Source organism: Kockovaella imperatae, assembly GCF_002102565.1.
Source record: "Kockovaella imperatae strain NRRL Y-17943 chromosome Unknown BD324scaffold_12, whole genome shotgun sequence".
Classification (NCBI taxonomy): Eukaryota; Fungi; Basidiomycota; class Tremellomycetes; order Tremellales; family Cuniculitremaceae; genus Kockovaella; species Kockovaella imperatae.
In genome coordinates this window covers 71433-91279 of record NW_019028952.1, presented here as the reverse complement: position 1 = coordinate 91279, position 19847 = coordinate 71433, and the positions used below count along the sequence as shown (strand labels likewise).

The 19847-nt window shown below is 52.2% G+C and overlaps 8 protein-coding genes across 8 annotated transcripts; 6 read left to right on the top strand and 2 right to left on the bottom strand.

The window, feature by feature from the left end:
* The first annotated feature begins 44 nt into the window (after nt 1-44).
* BD324DRAFT_633279 (P-loop containing nucleoside triphosphate hydrolase protein) lies at nt 45-2533 on the top strand. Its single transcript, XM_022016608.1, has 11 exons — nt 45-288; nt 352-416; nt 458-690; nt 734-1079; nt 1115-1183; nt 1219-1253; nt 1288-1360; nt 1397-1686; nt 1726-1829; nt 1868-2239; nt 2280-2533. Exons 1-11 carry the CDS (start codon nt 184-186, stop codon nt 2451-2453), a joined length of 1866 nt encoding a protein of 621 aa, XP_021869147.1. The 5' UTR covers nt 45-183; the 3' UTR covers nt 2454-2533.
* BD324DRAFT_652652 (ChaC-like protein) lies at nt 2523-3498 on the bottom strand (the record flags this gene model as incomplete). The annotated part of the gene is made up of 10 exons (XM_022018530.1): nt 2523-2552; nt 2591-2668; nt 2708-2778; nt 2814-2853; nt 2888-2959; nt 2995-3008; nt 3048-3135; nt 3199-3329; nt 3380-3399; nt 3446-3498. The coding sequence occupies 10 exons, from the start codon at nt 3496-3498 to the stop codon at nt 2523-2525; spliced, it is 597 nt and encodes a 198-aa protein (XP_021869146.1).
* Nucleotides 3499-4714: 1216 nt separating this feature from the next.
* On the top strand, nt 4715-6986 carry BD324DRAFT_652651 (putative high-affinity glucose transporter of the major facilitator superfamily; the record flags this gene model as incomplete). The annotated part of the gene is made up of 12 exons (XM_022018529.1): nt 4715-4864; nt 4905-4961; nt 5003-5119; nt 5174-5384; nt 5436-5545; nt 5599-5665; nt 5706-5953; nt 6006-6325; nt 6381-6438; nt 6494-6649; nt 6707-6730; nt 6780-6986. The coding sequence occupies 12 exons, from the start codon at nt 4715-4717 to the stop codon at nt 6984-6986; spliced, it is 1725 nt and encodes a 574-aa protein (XP_021869145.1).
* Nucleotides 6987-7200: 214 nt separating this feature from the next.
* Nucleotides 7201-9040, bottom strand: BD324DRAFT_633257 (histidine phosphatase superfamily). The gene is made up of 5 exons (XM_022016607.1): nt 8547-9040; nt 7930-8495; nt 7544-7890; nt 7323-7497; nt 7201-7283 (listed from the first exon to the last, which is right to left on the bottom strand). Exons 1-5 carry the CDS (start codon nt 8882-8884, stop codon nt 7261-7263), a joined length of 1449 nt encoding a protein of 482 aa, XP_021869144.1. The 5' UTR covers nt 8885-9040; the 3' UTR covers nt 7201-7260.
* Nucleotides 9041-9232: 192 nt separating this feature from the next.
* BD324DRAFT_652649 (hypothetical protein) lies at nt 9233-11275 on the top strand (the record flags this gene model as incomplete). Its single annotated transcript, XM_022018528.1, has 4 exons — nt 9233-9270; nt 9319-9447; nt 9511-9679; nt 9722-11275. The coding sequence occupies 4 exons, from the start codon at nt 9233-9235 to the stop codon at nt 11273-11275; spliced, it is 1890 nt and encodes a 629-aa protein (XP_021869143.1).
* Nucleotides 11276-11536: 261 nt separating this feature from the next.
* Nucleotides 11537-13573, top strand: BD324DRAFT_652648 (hypothetical protein; the record flags this gene model as incomplete). The annotated part of the gene is made up of 3 exons (XM_022018527.1): nt 11537-11555; nt 11593-12886; nt 12943-13573. 3 exons carry the CDS (start codon nt 11537-11539, stop codon nt 13571-13573), a joined length of 1944 nt encoding a protein of 647 aa, XP_021869142.1.
* A 2068-nt stretch (nt 13574-15641) lies between these two features.
* Nucleotides 15642-16812, top strand: BD324DRAFT_633237 (hypothetical protein). The gene is made up of 2 exons (XM_022016606.1): nt 15642-15878; nt 15931-16812. Exons 1-2 carry the CDS (start codon nt 15691-15693, stop codon nt 16418-16420), a joined length of 678 nt encoding a protein of 225 aa, XP_021869141.1. The 5' UTR covers nt 15642-15690; the 3' UTR covers nt 16421-16812.
* A 281-nt stretch (nt 16813-17093) lies between these two features.
* On the top strand, nt 17094-19813 carry BD324DRAFT_104796 (trehalose 6-P synthase). The gene is made up of 11 exons (XM_022011917.1): nt 17094-17496; nt 17548-17631; nt 17674-17776; nt 17817-18366; nt 18405-18461; nt 18512-18830; nt 18867-19094; nt 19143-19340; nt 19389-19440; nt 19493-19549; nt 19598-19813. Exons 1-11 carry the CDS (start codon nt 17338-17340, stop codon nt 19648-19650), a joined length of 1860 nt encoding a protein of 619 aa, XP_021869140.1. The 5' UTR covers nt 17094-17337; the 3' UTR covers nt 19651-19813.
* The last annotated feature ends 34 nt before the right edge of the window (nt 19814-19847 follow it).

The window sequence follows — 19847 nt, the reverse complement described above, 5'->3', positions numbered from 1 at the left end:
ATCCCCCTCAACCTTTGGTTTGAGATTGAACACGGTGGACGATACCGCCTTGGTCCGACACGTGGATTTGATTCCGCAATTCTCCGTGACTTCGGCTATCAGCTTTCGTGGCCACCGGGGCCTCCAAAGGCGCTGGCTGACTCGATAGCGACTGCAACGTCCATAGAGCATCGGACAGCCAATATGAAGCTGCGTCAAGCGCGCCTGTATCTCGTACTGCGAGAACGTCAAGTGATTCAGGGCAGACGGCTGTCATCGATGCGAGCATCCGTTCAGTCACCTCGAGAAGTAAGTCACTCGTCCTCCCTCCCTTTGTCCCGGAGACGCCTTGACTGATACCGAGTCTGAAAGCTGTATGACCACCTATCGCAATATGTTGTAGGGCAAGATCAGCCAAAGAAGACCTTATCTGTTGCGTGAGTCTTTCTCTTTCCCGACTCATACTCATCCAGTTCAGCGTGTACAATCACTATCAACGGGTTAAACCTCGCCTAGAACGACCTCCACCCGTACAACCCGATCCACCTATCCCATCTGCTGGTCCATCTAGACCCGGTCCATCACGCGATAGAGACCCCTCCGACTATCGAACCACCTACTATGATCCAACACTCGCATCTTCCCGTAGCATGGACCAAGATCCTACCATCACGCACGAGCTTACATCGAGATCACGAGAACGGGATTGGGGTGAGGCAACATGGAACAAGAATGTCGGACTGACAAGCTGTAGCTCGAGGAGATCATTTCTTCACCTCTGGAACGCTTTTGAATAAAGATATCAAACGTTCTCAAGTTGCAGACGAAGATGCCATACCATATGCTCATGGCTTCGGGAAGCGATCATACCGAGACCGAGAGGATGAATTCGACAGGCGATCCCGAAATCGACTCTCAGAATCTAGCTTTGATGCAAGCCGGAAGATGAAGATGCGAGCGCCAAATGTTGAAGAAGTACCTCCTGCATCACCGGTCACACCGCCCGTGGCTCAAGCTCAGACGGACACGGGCGATTCGGCCAGGGATGCAGACATGAAGGACAAAGGGATAGAGATTGAGAAGAGCAACGTCTTGATGATGCAAGTCTGATCCTCTTCAACTCTGCTGACGATAGTGGTCCAACGGGTACGGGCAAAACCCTGCTCACAAAGACGTTGGCGAGGTTCCTGGATGTCCCTTTTGCGTGAGTGTTAGTGGCTTGACTGTAGCTCACAGCAGTTCATGTGACGCCACGACATACACCTCTGCAGGATGTGAGTTCACTCATAGACCCAGCGCTGATGATAGATGTTGGGGACGACGTTGAGAGCTGTGTGCTTCGTCTGCTCCAAGCAGCAGACTACGACGTAGCACGGGCAGAGTAGGTCAACAAGCATCCCTCCGCTCACTTCCAAAGGGTCGGCATCATCCACATTGATGAAATTGACAAGCTCGCTCGACGAAGTGCCGGAGATGGATTTGCCACGTGGGGAGGTGGTCGTGACGTTGGTGGAGAAGGTGTACAACAGGCATTCCTGAGGTTGCTCGAAGGCACAATGGTCACTGTATCCGCCAAGCACCCTCAAATATCGTCGAGCGGTCTACCGCCTGGACCTTCGCGAGATCCTCTGGGCGAAATGGATCAAAATCGCCCGCAGAATCAGAAAAAGGGTGTTAGGGACGGATTGCCAGGTTTCGGATCGAGCAGTGCGTCACGGTTCACTCCCACCCAGCTGATGTCTTTAGGCAAAGGCGAGACATTCATAGTGGATACGACCAACATTCTGTTCATCTGCTCTGGAGCTTTCGTAGGGCTGGACCACCTAGTCACCTCCAGACAGGGCAAAGGGGTGAGCTCATTTCGCTATAGAATCTCGCTGAAGACCAGTCGATCGGTTTCGGAGCCAAACTTCCCACAAAGAGATCCGAGGGGTCTACCACAGCTTCGCTCAAAGGCCTGTTGACAAGTGATCTGACCTCATACGGTCTGATACCTGAATTTCTCGGACGTCTACCCATCATTTCGACGCTTCACCCGTTATCCAATTCTGATCTCGTTCGAATCTTGACGGAACCGAAGAATGCCCTTCTCAAGCAGTACCAAGCGATCTTTGAATCTTACGGTGCGGAGTTGAAATTCACACGCAAGGGCATAGAGGCGGTCGCTGCGGAGGGATCGAAACGAGGAGGTGGCGCTCGAGGTTTGAGAGGCGTGCTAGAAGAGATCCTAGGTGACGCAATGTTCGAGGTACCCGGGACTGTGAGTCGAGCGCTTTCGATCTGTGCTGATCTGTGCACAGAGCGTGAGATACTGCCTCGTCACTGAGAGCGTGGTTCAGAAACGTGAAGACGTGCTGTATTTCTCGAGAGGTCAAAAGTTTGTCATGGAGCGCAGGATGGACGAGGATGATGGATCGACAGTCACTGCAGAGGACTTTGATGATGACGCAGTCGGTATCAGGGCCACGGGATAGAGCGAAGTGAGGTGAGATAAGGTTTATTGCATGTCATTTGAATGATAGTTGTAGAGTTGTATGCATTTTTCAACGAGGCTCGAGAGCTCTGACGCGAGCCTGAACAGATCAGCCTCGAACTCATGGATGGAGCTCACCTCGAGGTCAAACAAATAGTCGTCCTTGACGTGAGGGTAGAGCTCCCTGACTGCGTGGGCGAGATTGAAGAGGTATTCCTGCATATATCAGAACGGCAGACACCAATTCCGACCCACCTTATTGGGACCGGAAGGACCAGATCGTCGAGCTATCATAGACGCGACGGTCTGAGGATCTTCATAGCCGACTGCAAGTCAGATACGGTGAACTCCTCGGTCTCACCAAAAGCGGGATTCGATAATTGACCGATCCAAATGACCGCCTGAATGTCAGTCCACGTATGCTGAGTATCTCACTTGATCGACCACGACAGTCTCTCTGTCGTCTGTCACAGAATAGACCTTGACATCGTGAGGTGTGTATCCGTTCTGACTCATCAGCTGGAAACTCGGTCCATCCTAACCTGTTCTCTATGCTCTGTTTCATCAGCTGTGATGGCTTACTTTGATCGCTCACCTAAGTATGCTCTGACTTCCACTTCTTTCTCTGGGTCTATTCTGTATGCTACTCCCCAAACAAAATCCTCATCCTGGACATCTGAACTCTAAACAGGAAAAGATTTGAGCATGAGTTCGCCGACGCTACAAAGCAAAGCAAATCAACTCACTGTTCCTGCTAGCGTGTGCCAATCTGCAGCTTGAATGACCGTGACCACTCGACCAGGAGCCTCGGGTGTCCCTCTGTGATCTATTGAGGACTGAGCGAACCGCCTCACAACCCCTTTGACATAGCCACTTTCTACGTGATCGGCGTCAGAACAAGTTGAGAAACAGGTAGCATGTGCTCACTCTGCTCAATCGCGTGCGGTCTGCGTATGTGTGTTTCAGCGATATCACATCGCGCTGGCCACTTACGGTGGCTTCCAGATCAATGATCCGTACCCGAACACCCAGTACGGACGACTCATCGGCCGTATGGTGTCTAAAGATACAGGCCACAGAAAGGGTGGGTTGGAAATGTGCTTTTGATCATTCGAATTAGCCAATAAATTGTCTGATCTCGGCACGTCCGAGTGGAGGTGGCGCAGCGTGGCGGTCAGTACAGTGAGTGACAAGTCAATGCATGGCGGAGGCAGCTTTGGGACGTTTGGACATCGATGCATCCACTTGAAAGCTGTTACGACCCGACCAGAGAGCTGGCGATGCACGACCAACTCGAGATCTATCCTCGATCCCCGATCTTCTCACGATCTTGGAACTTTGAGAGCCTAGAGAACCCAGCTAAAGCGGAATATAGTTCCTGACATCATGTGCCGCTCTCTCGGCACGAAATCTACGGAACAACTTCTTCCGATCACAATCATACATCATGCCCCCCTTCGCCTGACTCGAGGGCCCCACATTCCCCGTCACTTGCAGCCACCAGATGCCTGCAAGTACCAAGCCACTTGTGCGTGCAATTCCCGACCTCCTCGTTTGAGCTGGCTGTTCTGTCAAATGCTGGGCAGGTGACATACTTTTGTCGACAAGAAACGACGTCATTTGGCCGAAAGCAAGAGCAAAAGTTTTATTTCAAAAAATAATATACCTGTTTTCGGGCTGAAATGCCTGGTCTCGCTGCTGCTTGGGCTCATCTGTTGGAGCCACAGCGGCGGACCTGCACAAGCTCTAAGCTCACGGCTGACAAAAGCAGCTTGCAGCTTAATAGAACCCACGTAGTCTGCGTCTTCATCCCTTGGCTTAACCACAGGGACATGACGCACATGTTACATGGGAAGGCTGGAAAGAAACGAGCGGAGTGGCAGAGACTCAGACAGGGTCTTGAGATCCCATGAGGTAGAACTAAGGGATCACCCTCTCTCCCTCTCTCTCTTCCTCTCTCTCTCTCGCCCAGCCTGTCCTGCTTCATAATCCCTCGGACTCGGACTTGAAAAGATTCCCAGAGGTTTGTAGGGCGTCATCAATCTCACATCATTCCGAGAAGAAAAAAATCCAACGGGGGTTGGTGAATAGCTGAATATAACTCGGCCAAGAGAAGCAAAACGGGTTGGTTTGACTGGCCAAACCGGAAGGGAAAAAAGTACATAATACCACCCCTTCTGTTGTCTCTGTCGGGCTGCTTCTCCTTCAGTTCTTCGTTCCCACCACACCTCACACGACCACCACATCTGATTCAGTACCATTATGGGAGGAGGAGCCGTCGCGGGCGGCGATTTCGAAGCCGTATTGGCTGAGAAGCAGAATCTAGGATGGCGAGGATTGTTCAAGAATGGCAAAATTATCGCCATCACTTGCTTTGCAAGTTTGGGAGGTGTCCTCTATGGATACAACCAGGTGCGTGATGAAAAATACAGACGTGGCTCACACGGCAAAGGGTGTCTTCTCTCAAGTCCAAGTCATGTACAGTTTCGAACACCGATACGCCGATACCGTGAGTTTAGCCACCCGGCGAGTGTCGCTTACCTGTTTTAGTTCCTCAAAGGATCTGAACACTCTGTCACAAGAGGACTGGTAACCTCTATTCTTGAACTCGGCGCATTCTTCGGATCTCTCATAGCTGGACCCCTTGCTGATTCATTCTCCCGAAAGGTGACCAGCTTTTCCATCCCGTCTAGGATTTCTCAGCTGATTCAAAACTATCAGTACTCTATTGCTGGCTGGTGTATCGTGTTCATGACCGGTACAGCTGTGCAAGCTGGAGCCAATTACTCAATTGCCTGCATTTATGCTGGACGATTTGTCGGTGGTCTTGGAGTCGGAGCTTTATCCATGCTCGTCCCAATGTTCAACGCAGAATTGGCACCACCAGGTATCAGAGGATCATTGGTGGCACTTCAGCAACTCGCAATCACCTGTGAGTTCTCATTGCGCTCAAAAAAAATGAGATGATTCCTGATTGTCGTAGTCGGTATTCTGGTCAGCTACTGGATCGCCTACGGAACCAACTACATCGGCGGAACCGGCGCTGGACAGTCTTCCACTGCATGGCGTCTCCCTTTGAGTCTACAATTAATTGTACGTCTCGGGAAGATACCGTTGTAAAAGTGTCCAGCTCATGAAACCCTCAGCCTGCCTTCATCCTTGCCGTCGGGATCTGCTTCTTGCCATTCTCACCAAGATGGCTGATGCTTCGAGGTAAGCCCCAATGCCGCCACGCCAAGCTGACAATTACCAGGACGTGAGGAGGAATGCTTGTCCACTCTGGCATACCTTCGGAATCACCCTGAGGATCATGTAGAAGTTCAGTACGAATTCCGCGCGCTGCAAGCCGAGCGATTGGTCGAGCGAGAGGCGGCCAAGGAGCGATACAGCACTGACGACACCAACTGGAGAACCAGCTTGAAAGATTACAAACGACTCTTCACCACAAAGCCATTGCTTCACAGACTTATGCTTGGTGCTTCTGCGCAAGGTCTTCAACAGGTGGGTTGTCCGGAACTGCAGACGTCTTGACGGGCTGACGAGTTGTACGCAGTGGACGGGCATCAATGCTATCATCTACTATGCTCCGATCATTTTCCAGCAAGTTGGATTGGAAGGCAACACCATCTCGCTTCTAGCTACTGGGGTCGTCGGTATTGTCAACTTTGTCTTCACATTGCCGGCGGTTCTCTTCGTCGACAATTTCGGACGTAAGCCAATGTTGGCTCTTGGAGAAGCCAACATGGCTATCGCGCATGCCACTGTGGGAGCCATCATAGCTGTCTATGGCGGTGACTTCCCCAATCACAAATCGGCCGGAAATGGTGCAGTCTTTATGATCTATTGGTTCATCGTGTGGTTCGCCATGACCTGGTGAGCACAGAACAGGAGGATAAATCATAAAGCTCGGCTGATCAAACGATCTCAGGGGACCTCTTGCCTGGGTCGTCTCTGCTGAGGTCTTCCCGCTCGACATGCGAGCAAAGGTGAATGCCGCAGCGCCTTGATTCTGATCCATATGGCTGACTCTTCTCAAACCAGGGAATGTCCGTGTCAAGCGCAGTCAACTGGATCATGAACTTCACCGTGGCTATGACGACTCCAGTCATGATTGACAACATTGGTTACAAGACATACATGGTATTCATGACTTTCTGCATTGTCGGCTTTATCTACTCAGTCGTCATCTTGCCCGAAGTACGTCTGCTGTATCATGTCTTATGTTTGACCGACTGACGAATCTTGTTTTTGCAGCTTCGCGGTCTATCTCTTGAAGAGGTGAGATTACTAGAGAACGAAGACAAAAAGACCGCTGACAATTATTAAGGTTGACAGAATCTTCAACGACCAGTCTGGAGCTGAAGACCGAGCTCGAAGAGAGCGTGTGGCGAAGCAGATTGGACTCGACAAGGTCGCCCAAAATGTCCAGCACAAGGAAGGGACCAACACCGTCGGCGATGCTGAAAAGGGTAACCGACCTGTCCGCAGTCGACTTCGTGAAGAGCCCGAGTCGCCTACGTCCACTGTCATCTAAGTCAGTGAGGCCACATGTCGTCGCGTGAGATAGTGGCAGAACCGGCGGCGGATGTGGCGCGTGCGGTGAGAGGAGGATGCTGCAACGGCTCGTAGTCTGTACTGTATCTCTTTGTGTTCCCAACAAACCCTAAAGTATATTGCTTTCTCATCCCCTCGCGTCTCTTTGACTTGCCCGTAGCATTCATGTAGCCAAGCTCGTTTATTTCAAATTTTGTCTAGACGGGGATTATTATAAGACTCTATGATACCCCTTCACTACGGAGCTTCATCACCTAGAGTGGGACGTTGGTGTAGTCTAGCAATTTAGTTCGTGCTCTCGGGGCCGCGCACTCACTGTTGTAGCAGTTGGAAAAGTTGGCTCCGTTCAGGGCAAACGTCTGACTTTCAAGGAACAAAGGCAGCTCGCATAGACCCTGGTTTGCGCCCCAGGAGTGGTTGCACTCAGTCAGGGTATACAAAGGCACGACCGCTGAATTCAGCAGCATCCTGACGAATGGGTAGGTAGATTGCTGCCGGAAAGCTTCAGCTACATATGTCCAATGTCTCCTGACTCACGTTGCCGGTGGATTGACATTGGAGACGCTCGACGAATAGTCGGCCTCCCATGGGCGAAATCAAAGCAGACTGCCAAGCTCGGTTGGGGTCGATCTGATCCAATGTGACGTTGCCATTGTAGTCTGCTTTGAAGAGCCCCATGGCGGTGAGCGAGCTCTCCAGGGACGTGTCATGTGTGAAATCAAGGTAGACCGATGAGTTGAGAGGGAACGTAGCCGGGTTACTGTCCAAGGTGGTGTTGACTGATCCGACGGGGATGACAGCAGAGTCATTCAATCGAGCGATCATTTCTGCTACCCATCCTACGCCCCAGGCGGTACCAATGGGTCCACCGTACCCTGCGTTGTCTGCCCATGTTAGGGAGTATCCTCACAGCTAGAACTTACCAAACTGATTCAGATCGTAGGCATAATTGTACCCTAGCCATTCTTCCGGAGTGAAGATGGAACATATGGGAGAAGGACTCAAACGATTGAACGAGTCAAATGGACAAGCGTTCATAAGGGATCCCACATCGTTCGTGGTGAGGTTGAAACCAGGCATCAAAGGTGCCAATCTGTCTCTGACCAGCGGCTGAAAGTAACTGTTGAAAATCCCATTGGCAGTCGAGTCGATGGTGTTCACAGCTGGACAGTTGTTAGATGCGAGGGTCGAGTTGAATGTGGTCGACGAATCAGGGGTTACTAGCCAATTTGAGAACGCAGAATAGTTGAATCCCATCATGCCAGCCGCAAAGGCATTAGCAGTCGCATTGACTCGCTCTTGATCGGTCGATCGGATGGGGATCTTTGGGCCAGTGTTGTTGAAGTAAAAGCTTGCGCCAAGGAGAGGGCTATAGGCATGCTGGAAAGCTACGCCGGCGGCCGTGGCATCAGAGTATCCGAGAGGTGAGAGGTATTCAGCGGGATAGGAGTAATTCCACGTCTGGAGGTACTGGATGTTCGGATCAGACCTGGACGGTTCGGTCAGCTAGCTGATCAGTTCACATGATGGACAGACTCACGATTGGAAAGTCGAATTCGCCAACTTCTTCACCAGAGCAGCTATACCTCTGGCTGTGCCACCACTGGCCTCCCTCTCAGCGTGGCGCATGTACACTTGGACTTGATCGACTGAACATCCATCAGGTACCTGACCAGGATACCCAGGTACACCGTACACCCCTGTAGAAGGGAACCAAGGTGAGAAGCCCCCTAGCTTGTGGAACACCTTGGGGTCCCAAGAAGCAGTCTGGTATTGAAACGGGGGAGGACCGTCGTATGACCAAGAGGCGATGGGCAGTTCATCACAGGCAATGGCTAACGTGCCACTTGCCAGGAGCAGGGCTAGGTTGGAGAGCATGATGAGGATGATGATGATCTTGTTGCTGGGGAAGAATCAACTTTGAAGAAGTTGAGAGAGAGGGAACAAAAGTTTCGCATGGCCATCCCTTCTTAAGTACCCTTCGTGCGCTCCTGTCCCTCATTCTGTATCTATTCCAAATATTTTGGCAGCCACGGACCGGTCAAACCATAAACGTGCGGTATCTCGGGTCACGACTCCCGGTCGAACTCCGCTGTCGGACTCAAAATTATTGCCACAAAATTTCCACCCGGCTCGGACAGGGGCGGTCATCGCCGTCACCTGGCCCATGCCATCCCCTCTCGCGCTTTCTAGTTGACAGACTCGCTGCTGGCTCGCCTGGACAAGATGTCCCAGGTAGTCTGCCGAGAATTCGTTAGCAATGGGTGAGTTAAGATTGATATGATCAGATCAGATCTGAAGCCCCTCTCCAGCTTTTGCCGTTACGGTGACCGATGCAAATTCTATCATCCGCCAAAGAATGGAGGTGGTGGTCGGTCGTTTTCGAGCGCAAACTCGACGCCTCTTGGTGGAGGAAAGCAGAGTTTGAAATACTGCTTCAAGTGAGCTGAGTCGATTCAGGCCTATCTATTCGGAGCGATACTGAACTTGTCTGTGTCTGTCAGCGAAGAGACTCTGCGGACCGAGCTGAAGAATGACGTCCCCAACTGGCCCATTTCAGTCTTTGGAGCAGGCAAGCACGAGCCCAATCTATTCAGTGGATGTGACACTTCGCCAGAAGAGTTGAGATGGAAAAGCGTCCAAGCTATCGCAGCGAATAACCCTCAGAGCTACGTAAGGTGTCTCCACGTGGGATCGCGCTGACGAGATACAAAGATCAACGAGGAGAACGAACTCGTAGGGCAAGCCACTAAGACCATCTCGACCGCTTTGCAGAACCTATCAGCTGCCGTAAAGCTCGCTGAGAAACTACATGATGCCCGGTATCCGCCAGGGACGAGCTTGGGCGATCCGAGACCAGCAGGATTCAATGAAGATGCCGTTTTGGCCGGTGGACCTAGCACTACCTCTACTGGAGGATTTGGACAAAAAGCTGGATTTGGACAATCGTCGCCAGGTGGTAGTGCGTTTGGTCAATCGTCGCCTGGTACTGGTGCCTTCGGGCAACAGGCCTCCTCTGGTAGTGCGTTTGGCCAGTCTGCCTTCGGATCAGGGACAGGTGCTTTCGGCGCGCCAACGGGTCCCAAAGCCATGGGTAGTGGCTCGGCTTTTGGCGGATCCTCTAGTCCTAGCGCTTTTGGAACCTCGGCTTTCGGTCAGAAACCGACGGCGAGTGGTTCTGCATTTGGATCATCAGCTTTCGGAGCATCAACGTCCAAGTCTGCGTTCGGTGCGTCTAGTCAGCCAGCCTCTGGCTTTGGAACCTCTGCCCAGCCCACCTCGGCGTTTGGCGCATCGTCGACGCCTCAATCCGCCTTCGGGACCTCGACATCTGCGTTTGGAAGCCCAGCGACACAGTCCGCCTTTGGTACTTCAGCCTTTGGTTCTTCATCCACTCCTCAATCAGCTTTTGGCTCGTCTTCCTCGGCACCTTCGGCATTTGCCTCTTCATCCACACCCACTGCATCTGCTTTCGGTAGCACCCCTACTCCTCATTCAGCATTCGGTGCATCTGCTTTTGGTGCCAAACCCTCAGGCTCAGCTTTCGGTGCGTCGGCATTTGGATCCTCCTCTACTGCACCCTCGGCATTTGGAGCATCCAGTGCACCGTCAGCCTTTGGTTCTGCGGCATCCCCATCTGCCTTTAGCTCGACCTCGTCGCCATCGGCTCCAGCCACAACGTCCGCTTTTGGCACGACGTCAACCCCGTCCACTTTTGGCCAGTCATCCACGCCAGCCTTTGGATCGACATCGACCACGACACCTGCGCCCGGGTCTGGATTCGGCCAGTCGGCATTTGGCCAGACTAGCAAACCCGCTGGTGGTTTTGGAGCCTTTTCAGGTTCTCAGACTGTCAGCACCAGTGGGGGATTTGCTGGCTTCGGTCAAACGTCTTCCTCCAGCTCGGCTTTTGGATCTCCGTCAGTAACTGGAGCATCTGGCGCGCCACCATCGAATCCTTTTGGAGGACAGACCGCTACTTCGAACAGTGCGTTCAGCTCATCGGCCTTTTCTCAACCGCCTACTTTCACTCCCTCCATTCCGTCGAATCCTTTTGGGGGCAACGGTGGCGCAGCTTCATTCGGCGCCGATGTCAAAGTTCCCGAAGGCTGGTCTTATGACGACCCATGGTCGTACCTCTTGCCCACGATGGATGGCGCTGGACCCGGTGGCAAGCTTGACGAGGTGGATCTGGCGGCTTTCAAAGCAATGTCATTTACATTCGACAGTGTACCTCTCCTTCCTCCCCCTGTATCACTACGTGGATGATCATGTATCAAGTATGAGTTTTCGCTCGCCCTCAACGGCACTCCTCTGTCTATCTTCTCCCGGAGTGACCATCCTTTGTGTCAAAATGGGGCATAGTATGTGCATTGACCATTGTCGCCACCACTTGAACACTCCACTACTTCATCAGCAGGACGAGGAGGCGTGGTCTATCTCTGTGCCTGCTTTCTCGACGCATCTTCAACACTACTGACGTCCATCACCCGCAAGTTACCCGCAAGCTACAAGTCAGCATATGCGACAATGTCCACGACTCTCTTTTGTAAGTCTCCATGCGAGCTAAAGCTGATCGAGATCAGCTACTGGACTCCGCCAATCCCTAGCCAACCTCTCGACTCGCAAATCGGCTGCACGAGTGTATCTACGGCATTTACTCAGTGGTTATAGGACCAGTGATCCACCTTCTCCGTCCGCCGATAGCGCATGGCTTCTCGGTCGATCCCTTGGAGCTCGACTGGGCAGGTCAACCATCGAGTGGGATCCAATAGACTTCCGGTCGTTCCTAAAAGAGAGCGAAAAACAGGTCAAGCCGGCTCCACCTAAACCAAGCCTATTCAGTACAGCAAGGTGGCTTGGAACAGATCCGGCCAGTCCTGAGCCTGTAACAGAATCTCGGTTGCCCGTGACCGGTAGAGCGCATTGGGAGGTCCCCAGTCACGACGTGCCCTATCCCAGTCTTGGGCTTTCAGCACCTTCTTACATGACTACCTTTAGAACCAAGCCGAAAACGGGCGACCGTCGCGCTCGGGAAGAGCAATATTGGCGGGATCTTCAAGAACCTGTTGAGCCCGCAGTCGAAAAGTCAACCACCGAATCTGGCCCGTATGATAATGGTCAACTGCTTTACCGGCTCTATGATCCCCGGACAGGGGTCAGTACTCTCGTATATCATGATCCAGCAGTTGAAGCTCAGAGGGACCTTGAAGCTCAGATTACTGCAGCTACTGTGCTGACGGCTGAAGACATCTCAAACACTGGTTCTGATGTACCTCCACCGGTGGCTCCGATCACACACGATCAGGTAGCCACCAACCAGGGTACCAACACATCACTTCTTCCCGCGACCAACATGGCACACACACCGACAACACCTTCTACAGCTGGCGCTACGATTCCTTTCTCGACAATGCCCTACACGACGCCGACAACCCCACTCACCATGGCCAGCACAACCACGATGACAACGCCGACAGTTCCTCCTACCACCACGCCAGGGACCGATCAGACCGGAAGGGTAGCTGCTCCATTAGCACCTCCGCCGACAATCACATTCCAAGATTCGACAGTGACTGGCGACTTGTCAACGTATATGGAGCTTCTGCATGCTGCTTATCAGAGAATCAAGGAGATCGATACGGAAGGCTCGTTGGCAAGGAGATGTGCGGAACTGGGTCGCAGTGCCAAGAGCCTCGCCGACGACGATAGTGGCGATTTCGCAAGTCGACTAACGGCACTCGAAACAGCTACGGAGAATCTGAGGCAGGATACCTTAGCAACAGAACGCAGCGCAGAGCGTTTCGATAGTCTTGAGGCTGCTGTGTCAGCTGTGAGGTTGTTGCATGACGCAAAGCACATTGTACCGACCTTTCAACCGTGAGTTGACTAAAGCTTCATTTTCAATGGCGAAACTTAATCATCTGTCTCTCTAGATGGCCGAGCTTCATCGAAGATGGCGTCCCGGCTCCAGGAACCTGGTATGACCCGACAGAGGCCAAATTGAGCCGGGTCCGACGGCGATGTCGTTCAGACACTCGCTTTGATGACCCGGACGATCCTCCCCGCCCGGCGGTAGTCGCAACTGAGGATGTGGCGACCGAACAGGAACATATGCGAGTGGGCGGTGGCAGCGGCACAGATCAGCGTGTGTCAACCGATGATGGAGCTGGTGACGTGCAGCATGAAGGGGAGTCTGGGGATCACCTGTCTGAAGATGAGCATTTGGAGGAGGAGGAAGATGAACGTCCCAACTCATCTGACTGGTCAGATACCTCGTCTGACCGGTCAGATACCTCATCCCTCAACTCGCATTCCTCCAACGACGGTCCAGCAGTGCCCAACCAAAGCCGCTACTACGCCAGGAATGGATATGAACCGGAGCGCACGTCAGATGCAAGTCAAAGAACTACCACGGTCACGCCCTTAAATTCTGATACGCGCCCAAGAATCGCGAGCGTGATCACCACCACGCCTTTGAGATCTGCTCTTCGGAAGTCGACAGGCGACCCGACGAGTTCAAGCGGGCGGCGTCGTGTAGGGTTCGCGCCGGAGGATACAGATTGAATCTCCTGGAGGTGCCGATTCCTCCGGCCTGGAAGTCACCACGACCCACGCTACTGTATGCGTTCATTTTCACTGATGTATCCTCTGTCCTCATCCATACTGACCACTGACATTGTACCACGGGTTGCGAGTCTTTGCCATTTTGCGTTTGCTCGGCCTTCCAAGTCGACCTCCGAATGCAACGCGTTTCAAAGCGTGAAGACTAGACAATCTTTCCCGTAATGGGTCACAGTCCTTTCACTGATGGTTGACTGACCTTTCCTTTGATCCTGGAGAGAGAATCTGGGTAAAAGTATATGACTACGGTGGCAAAGCCTGGTTTGTTCTCCTCATCAAATTTGACACTGACTCTCTGACCCACTAGTACTTTTGACGATCCCACTTCCAAAGCTTGATCATTCTCGACCATGTCAGAAGCTAGCAGTCTGCCTGACTTTCTCTTTGCGACGAGTGAAACGTCCAAAGCCAATGAGATGCCCGAACTCTGGACCAGCGGCTCTGCGCCCGCTTATGAGACCGGAAAGACTATCCTTGAAGCATTGTCGCCAGAGACTGCCAAGCGTATTCTACAAGATGCTGCTGACAGTGCATCGCAAGGCATCGATCCTAAGTTGCGCAAGAGGTTCGAACACGACGTCAAAACGCTTGCCCTATCGCTGGACAGGCCACAGGACACCCAGAGGGACGTCAAAACGAGACGCTTGATCTTCGAAGCCATCCTATCAGAGGCCAATGGTACGCTCCATCCGATACTCGAGACGTTGGAAACGGACGAAGGCTCTCAAAAGTCCGAAAACGCAAAGAAGGCAATCGCGACATTGAGGACCTTGAGCAAGGCATGCCAGTAAGTGGAGAGGCAAATCCGTTTGTCAGCTGATTCAGGCTTTAGTGACGCCTCCGCTCTTTTGAGCCTCGTAGAAACTGAGGCTGCAGAATTCAAGAATCAAACAGATAGTTATAAATACCGCGACGAGTGGATCTCAAGAGAGAATGAGGAGCTCAAGCATAGACTATCGGCTGCCGAACGAGCAGGGATCCTGTCTCACCTTGGGAGGACCTGTTCTATCTCCTTACATTCAACAGCAGCAGGCCTTTCATCGGTTGCCGGCGGGGTGACCAACGCTGTGAGGTCTCTCCGTGATGCCGCCTCAGGGTTCGGTAGTGCCGTTTCTGGTGTGACCGGCTGGCATTACCCAAAGGGTGGTATACCGGAGAAGTCTGAAGGTGGACAGCAGACCGTATTGACCCAGGGAGGCCAAGATATCGGTACTGAAGTTTCTGGTGGAACGTCGTTCAACCCACATGGATCGGCAAATGCGAGCGAGAGTCCTGGGTGGTTATCGTCAACGAAAGACCTGTTAGGAGCAGGAAGCAGCGTCTCCAAGGGAGTGTCTACCCTTCGAGTTGCGTGAACAAACAATTTTTGGTGCTGTACGTACTCAACGATTATGCACAAGTCCCCTGAACGAAGGATCCGTATGTCCTCAGTGAGATACGGCGCCATCATACAACTAGCAATTTTGCTCGGTTCCCCTGGTCTCTTACACCGCCATGTAAGGAGGCCTGTACGGGGCGTGAGACCTTGAGCAAATCGCTGCCGAGATAGTTTACCTCCTCATCGGACCATGTCTTGAGTTGTTACACGTTTCAGGACTTGCAAAGGGTGAAAGCAGTTTTTCCATTCTTCGTCTATCATCCTTTCATCGGCAATCTCCTCCTAACGTTCATTTTAGTGGGGACTTGAAGACTTCATATATGTACATAGGGTGGCCAAAGACCGTCGTGTCGTTCTTACCTACTTGACGTCCAGTCTAATACATACACTACACACGCACACATCATCTGCAATCTTGGACATGTCGGAGCCTGGCGACTCACCCACGCCATCAGAGGCGGCTTTTACTGATGGCGGCTCTCACAACCTCACAGACTCATTCACTGAGTCTGCCACCCCGAAGACAGTCCTCGAAGCTCTGACTGATATCTCAGCAGCTGAACGCTTCCTCCTGGAGACTGTCGAGGCATCAGCATTGCCCATATTTACAGGGCATTTGGAGTCGGAACTGACAGAGAAGGAGAGGAGGTTTGGCGGCTACCTTCGGCAACAGCATGACGGGATGTTGGCGGCTGTGACAATGCCCCAGACCACAGAGGCCGAAAAGCGGGCCAGAAAAATCGAAATGGATACATCTTCAAAGTCCTTCTTATCCGCCTTGGATAAACTTGAATCGCTCGCCGTCAATCTGCAGTCACAAGAATCCCGGAAGTCGATAGCTGCCACAAGAAACCTCTTTGAGGCTGCCGAGTGAGTTCCCATATTGGTCGCCCAACTTGAGGCCTGACTGGACCTCTCATAGCCAGCCTGAGCCCTGGAAGGCCCTTTTCGAATACAGCCAACACAGGTCCGCCATGTTGGAAAAGGAAGGGGAAGACGAACGCTCATCACAAGCTCTACTCTGTGATGCTCTCCTTGCACGCATTCTTGAACTCGAAAGTGCTGGTCCTTCATATCACCTCGCCATGTTTTGGGCTCAGACTGGAACAGCCGTCTTGACGGCCTTATCCTTGGTCGGTGAGGGTGTTAGCAATATAGCCCTCTGTGCCCGAGATATTGGACGTGCAGCTCAAAGTACAACTCCTGGCTTCTCTGGCTGGTCCAACTCTCAGGGTGTGGAGCCGGGAACCACCGTCCAGGACAACACGACTGAGACCGTAACGAATGACGGTCAAGTCTTTGAAGATGACAAGCCCGTAAGTATTGCAAACTCCAAGGTCGAGCCCAACACTACCGGGATTACCGCAAGGTCCCCTTACAGTTCGGAGAAAAGGGAGGCTCTTGACGGTTAAGCAGCAGAAGTTGCGCAGTCCAGCTTGACATGAGCCATTATCCAGAGGATCCTTTATGCACCTAATGACCCCAGCCCTTCATGCATGTCTTCACGACCGACATGGCTTCAAATGCTCGACTTGCTCCTCACTGTTTTATAGCTGTTTTGAATTGTCGACGTTTTTGCCGCCGCCACTGATGTGCGTAATCCTAATGACGCTGGGCTTTTTATTGCGCAATTATGGATGGATGGCCCATGTGTAGAGACATTGGACGGGTTCAGAGAGCAATTGAGAAAGGGTTGGATGGGGGGGCACCAGTCTCTCGCCTTCTCTGAGTCCAGAGCTACTTGCGCTGGGGAACCGATAGTACAGATGCTCTGCTGAGCTTGCCTTTGGTCGGACCCAACCCATCCCCCCCCAACCGAAATCCAAGTTGCACTTGTTCATTTCAGGTACACATTACAGCTCGCTCGCTCGCTGCTCGGAACATTTCGGCGCGCGTCATTTTTTCCCCTCCCCTCGCCCTTTCTCTTTCCACCTTTTTTTCATCATCATATAATATAACCTTTTGGCTCTCTGCGCATTCTCTCACATCCTCACACCAACACGCCAGCAAGCGTCTTCTTGACCCAAAACTGTACAGCGTCTCAAACGCAGCTGCATAGAGATATCTCTCCTGGTGTGGTCATCAACCGCGACGACTTCCCAACTCTCCCTCCCCGTTTTCGTTTTTGGTTCGAGGTACCTGAACAGTTGTCAAACCTTGGGGCATTTGGACTCGTTCAAACGTCATCAAAGGGACTGTGACCTCAGCCCAATATTCCTGTTGCTCACATCTTCCTCTTCTTCCATCCCTTTGACTCTGTTCGACTCATCTCTCATTACTCGCCCATCGCGATTGTACTGCACACCCACACCCACATACCTCTGTCAACATGACCGTCTCATCACCTACCACCCACACTCATCACGACAACGGTCGAAAAGCATCCTTCGGTCAATCAGAAGCAGGCAATGAGAAAAAGTTGATTGTCGTCAGCAATCGCCTGCCAGTGACCATCAGCAAAGATGCAGAGGGGGAGTACCATTTCAAGGTGAGAGGGGTGGTCAACAGACGAACATTCCAGCTGACTCTTTATGCCAAGATGTCCTCGGGTGGGCTTGTATCTGCCTTGTCGGGCTGCAAGAAGAGTATGAATTTTACATGGATTGGCTGGCCAGGGAAAGATGTGAGTCCTGCCTGTGCTTTCCACGTATTGAGCGTATTACAGATTCCCATGGCAGACCGTGATCATGTCAACAAGCGACTATTGGAAGAACATCAATGTTACCCTGTCTACCTTTCAGATGACCTCTCGGACAGGCATTACAACGGTGAGGCTAGCCACACGAAGCTCCTCTCTGAGCATGCCAGGTTTCTCCAACTCTATTCTCTGGCCATTGTTCCACTATCATCCCGGCGAGATGGAATTTGACGCTGGGCATTGGCTTGCATACAGAGAAGCCAATATGCGATTCGCAGATGTCGTCGCTACCATGGCTCAAGAAGGTGACATCATCTGGGTCCAAGACTATCATCTCATGCTCCTCCCCATGCTCTTGCGCTCTCTCTTGTCTGGTGAAGCCGCCCAGGGCGAAGCTGTCCGTCGAGAACTTGGAAGGGTCAAGCAAGGTGTCGATGCGGAAATTGTCAAGGATGTCTTGGGGATGCAGCCCGGAGTCGCTCCTGCAAACGAGGACTTCGATTCCTTGGGGGACGTGGTGGAGGAGGGTTCACAAGAAAGCTTGACCATGACTCCCACGTCGAGGAGGACGGCCAGTAACGGTGGACTGAAACGACCCTCTTTTGGACGGACCATTTCCGTCTACCAGCAGCAGGAGATGGCCGCGAGGAAGCGTGGAAAAGGAAATATCAAGATTGGATTCTTCCTACATACCCCTTTCCCGTCCAGCGAAATTTACAGGTGAGAAAGCGTCGATAACGATATGCTGACTCTCCAAGAGTCCTGCCAGTCCGTCGAGAAATCTTGATGGGGGTTTTGCAATGTGACCTGATCGGGTGAGAACATCCGTTGGCACGACATGATTGAGCCTATCTGACACATCCAGATTCCATACCTACGACTACGCCCGTCACTTCTTATCCTCCTGCACCCGCATTCTCGGTCTCCACACGATGCCGAATGGAGTCGAATTCGAAGGTCGATACGCGCAGGTCGGCACCTATCCGATCGGTATAGATCCATATCAATTCAGTGATGGGCTTCGAAAGCCAGAGATCCAACAACGATTGGACTTCCTCCTAAAGCGATTTGAGGGGATGAAGGTGATCATTGGCGTCGACCGACTCGACTATATCAAGGGTCTGCCACAGAAATTGCACGCGTTCGAAGTGTTCCTTGCGCAGCACCCCGAATGGGTCGGCAAGGTGAGCCCAAATAGCCTGATCGCTCGCTGATAGCAGTGCGTCCTCGTTCAACTGGCCATTCCGTCACGTCAAGATGTGGAAGAATATCAGAACCTGCGGGCATGTGTCAACGAGCTGGTTGGACGGATCAACGGTCGATTTGGAACGGTCGAATTCACGCCCATTCACTATATGCACAAATCGGTCCCTGTCAATGAACTGACGGCGATGTACGCGCTGGCAGACGCCTGCTTGGTGACGAGTACGAGAGATGGAATGAATTTGGTGAGCTTTATGCACTATGTTTGTTGCATGAGACGCTAACACGTGCAGGTCGCGTACGAATATATATCGTCCCAGATTGACCGACATGGATCCATGATCCTTTCCGAATTTGCCGGTGCCGCGCAGTCACTGAACGGAAGTCTTCTCATCAACCCCTGGGATGTGCAGTCTACAGCAGATGCCATTCACGTGGCGTTGACATTGAGCGCGCAACAGAGGCACTCGAATTGGAACAAGCTCTGGGCGGTGAGTACTGACCATGTGGACCGAGAGCAATGGTTGACGTCACATCAGTACGTTAGCAAGTATACTTCTGAAGCCTGGGGAGTCAGCTTTATGAACGATCGTGGGTTCATCAGCGCGGCACATGACAAAGACCATTGACGCTCTCATTCTAGTCAACCGCCTGTCTGGACGCAGGCCCGCCGGCCCCAGCATCCCTGGACGTAAACGCAGTACGACAAACCTTTCACGTCAGCCTTCGTCACGATCGACGCTCTCAGCTTCGAGTCGACGACCCAGTCATTCGGCGAACGCTTCCGCGATCATGACATGAGAGCTGTTTTGCACCGCGGCATTCACACCCACCCTGTATTAGTAGTAGTAATGGGGTCTGATAATTTAGACCAAAATTTAGATGATGACGAGAAAATGAGAGTCCGCTACGGCTCATACACGAGAGACGATTGCCCTGTCTTGATATCTGGTAGCCTTCTTTTCCGATTACTAGCTAGATAGATATTGATCCCTATT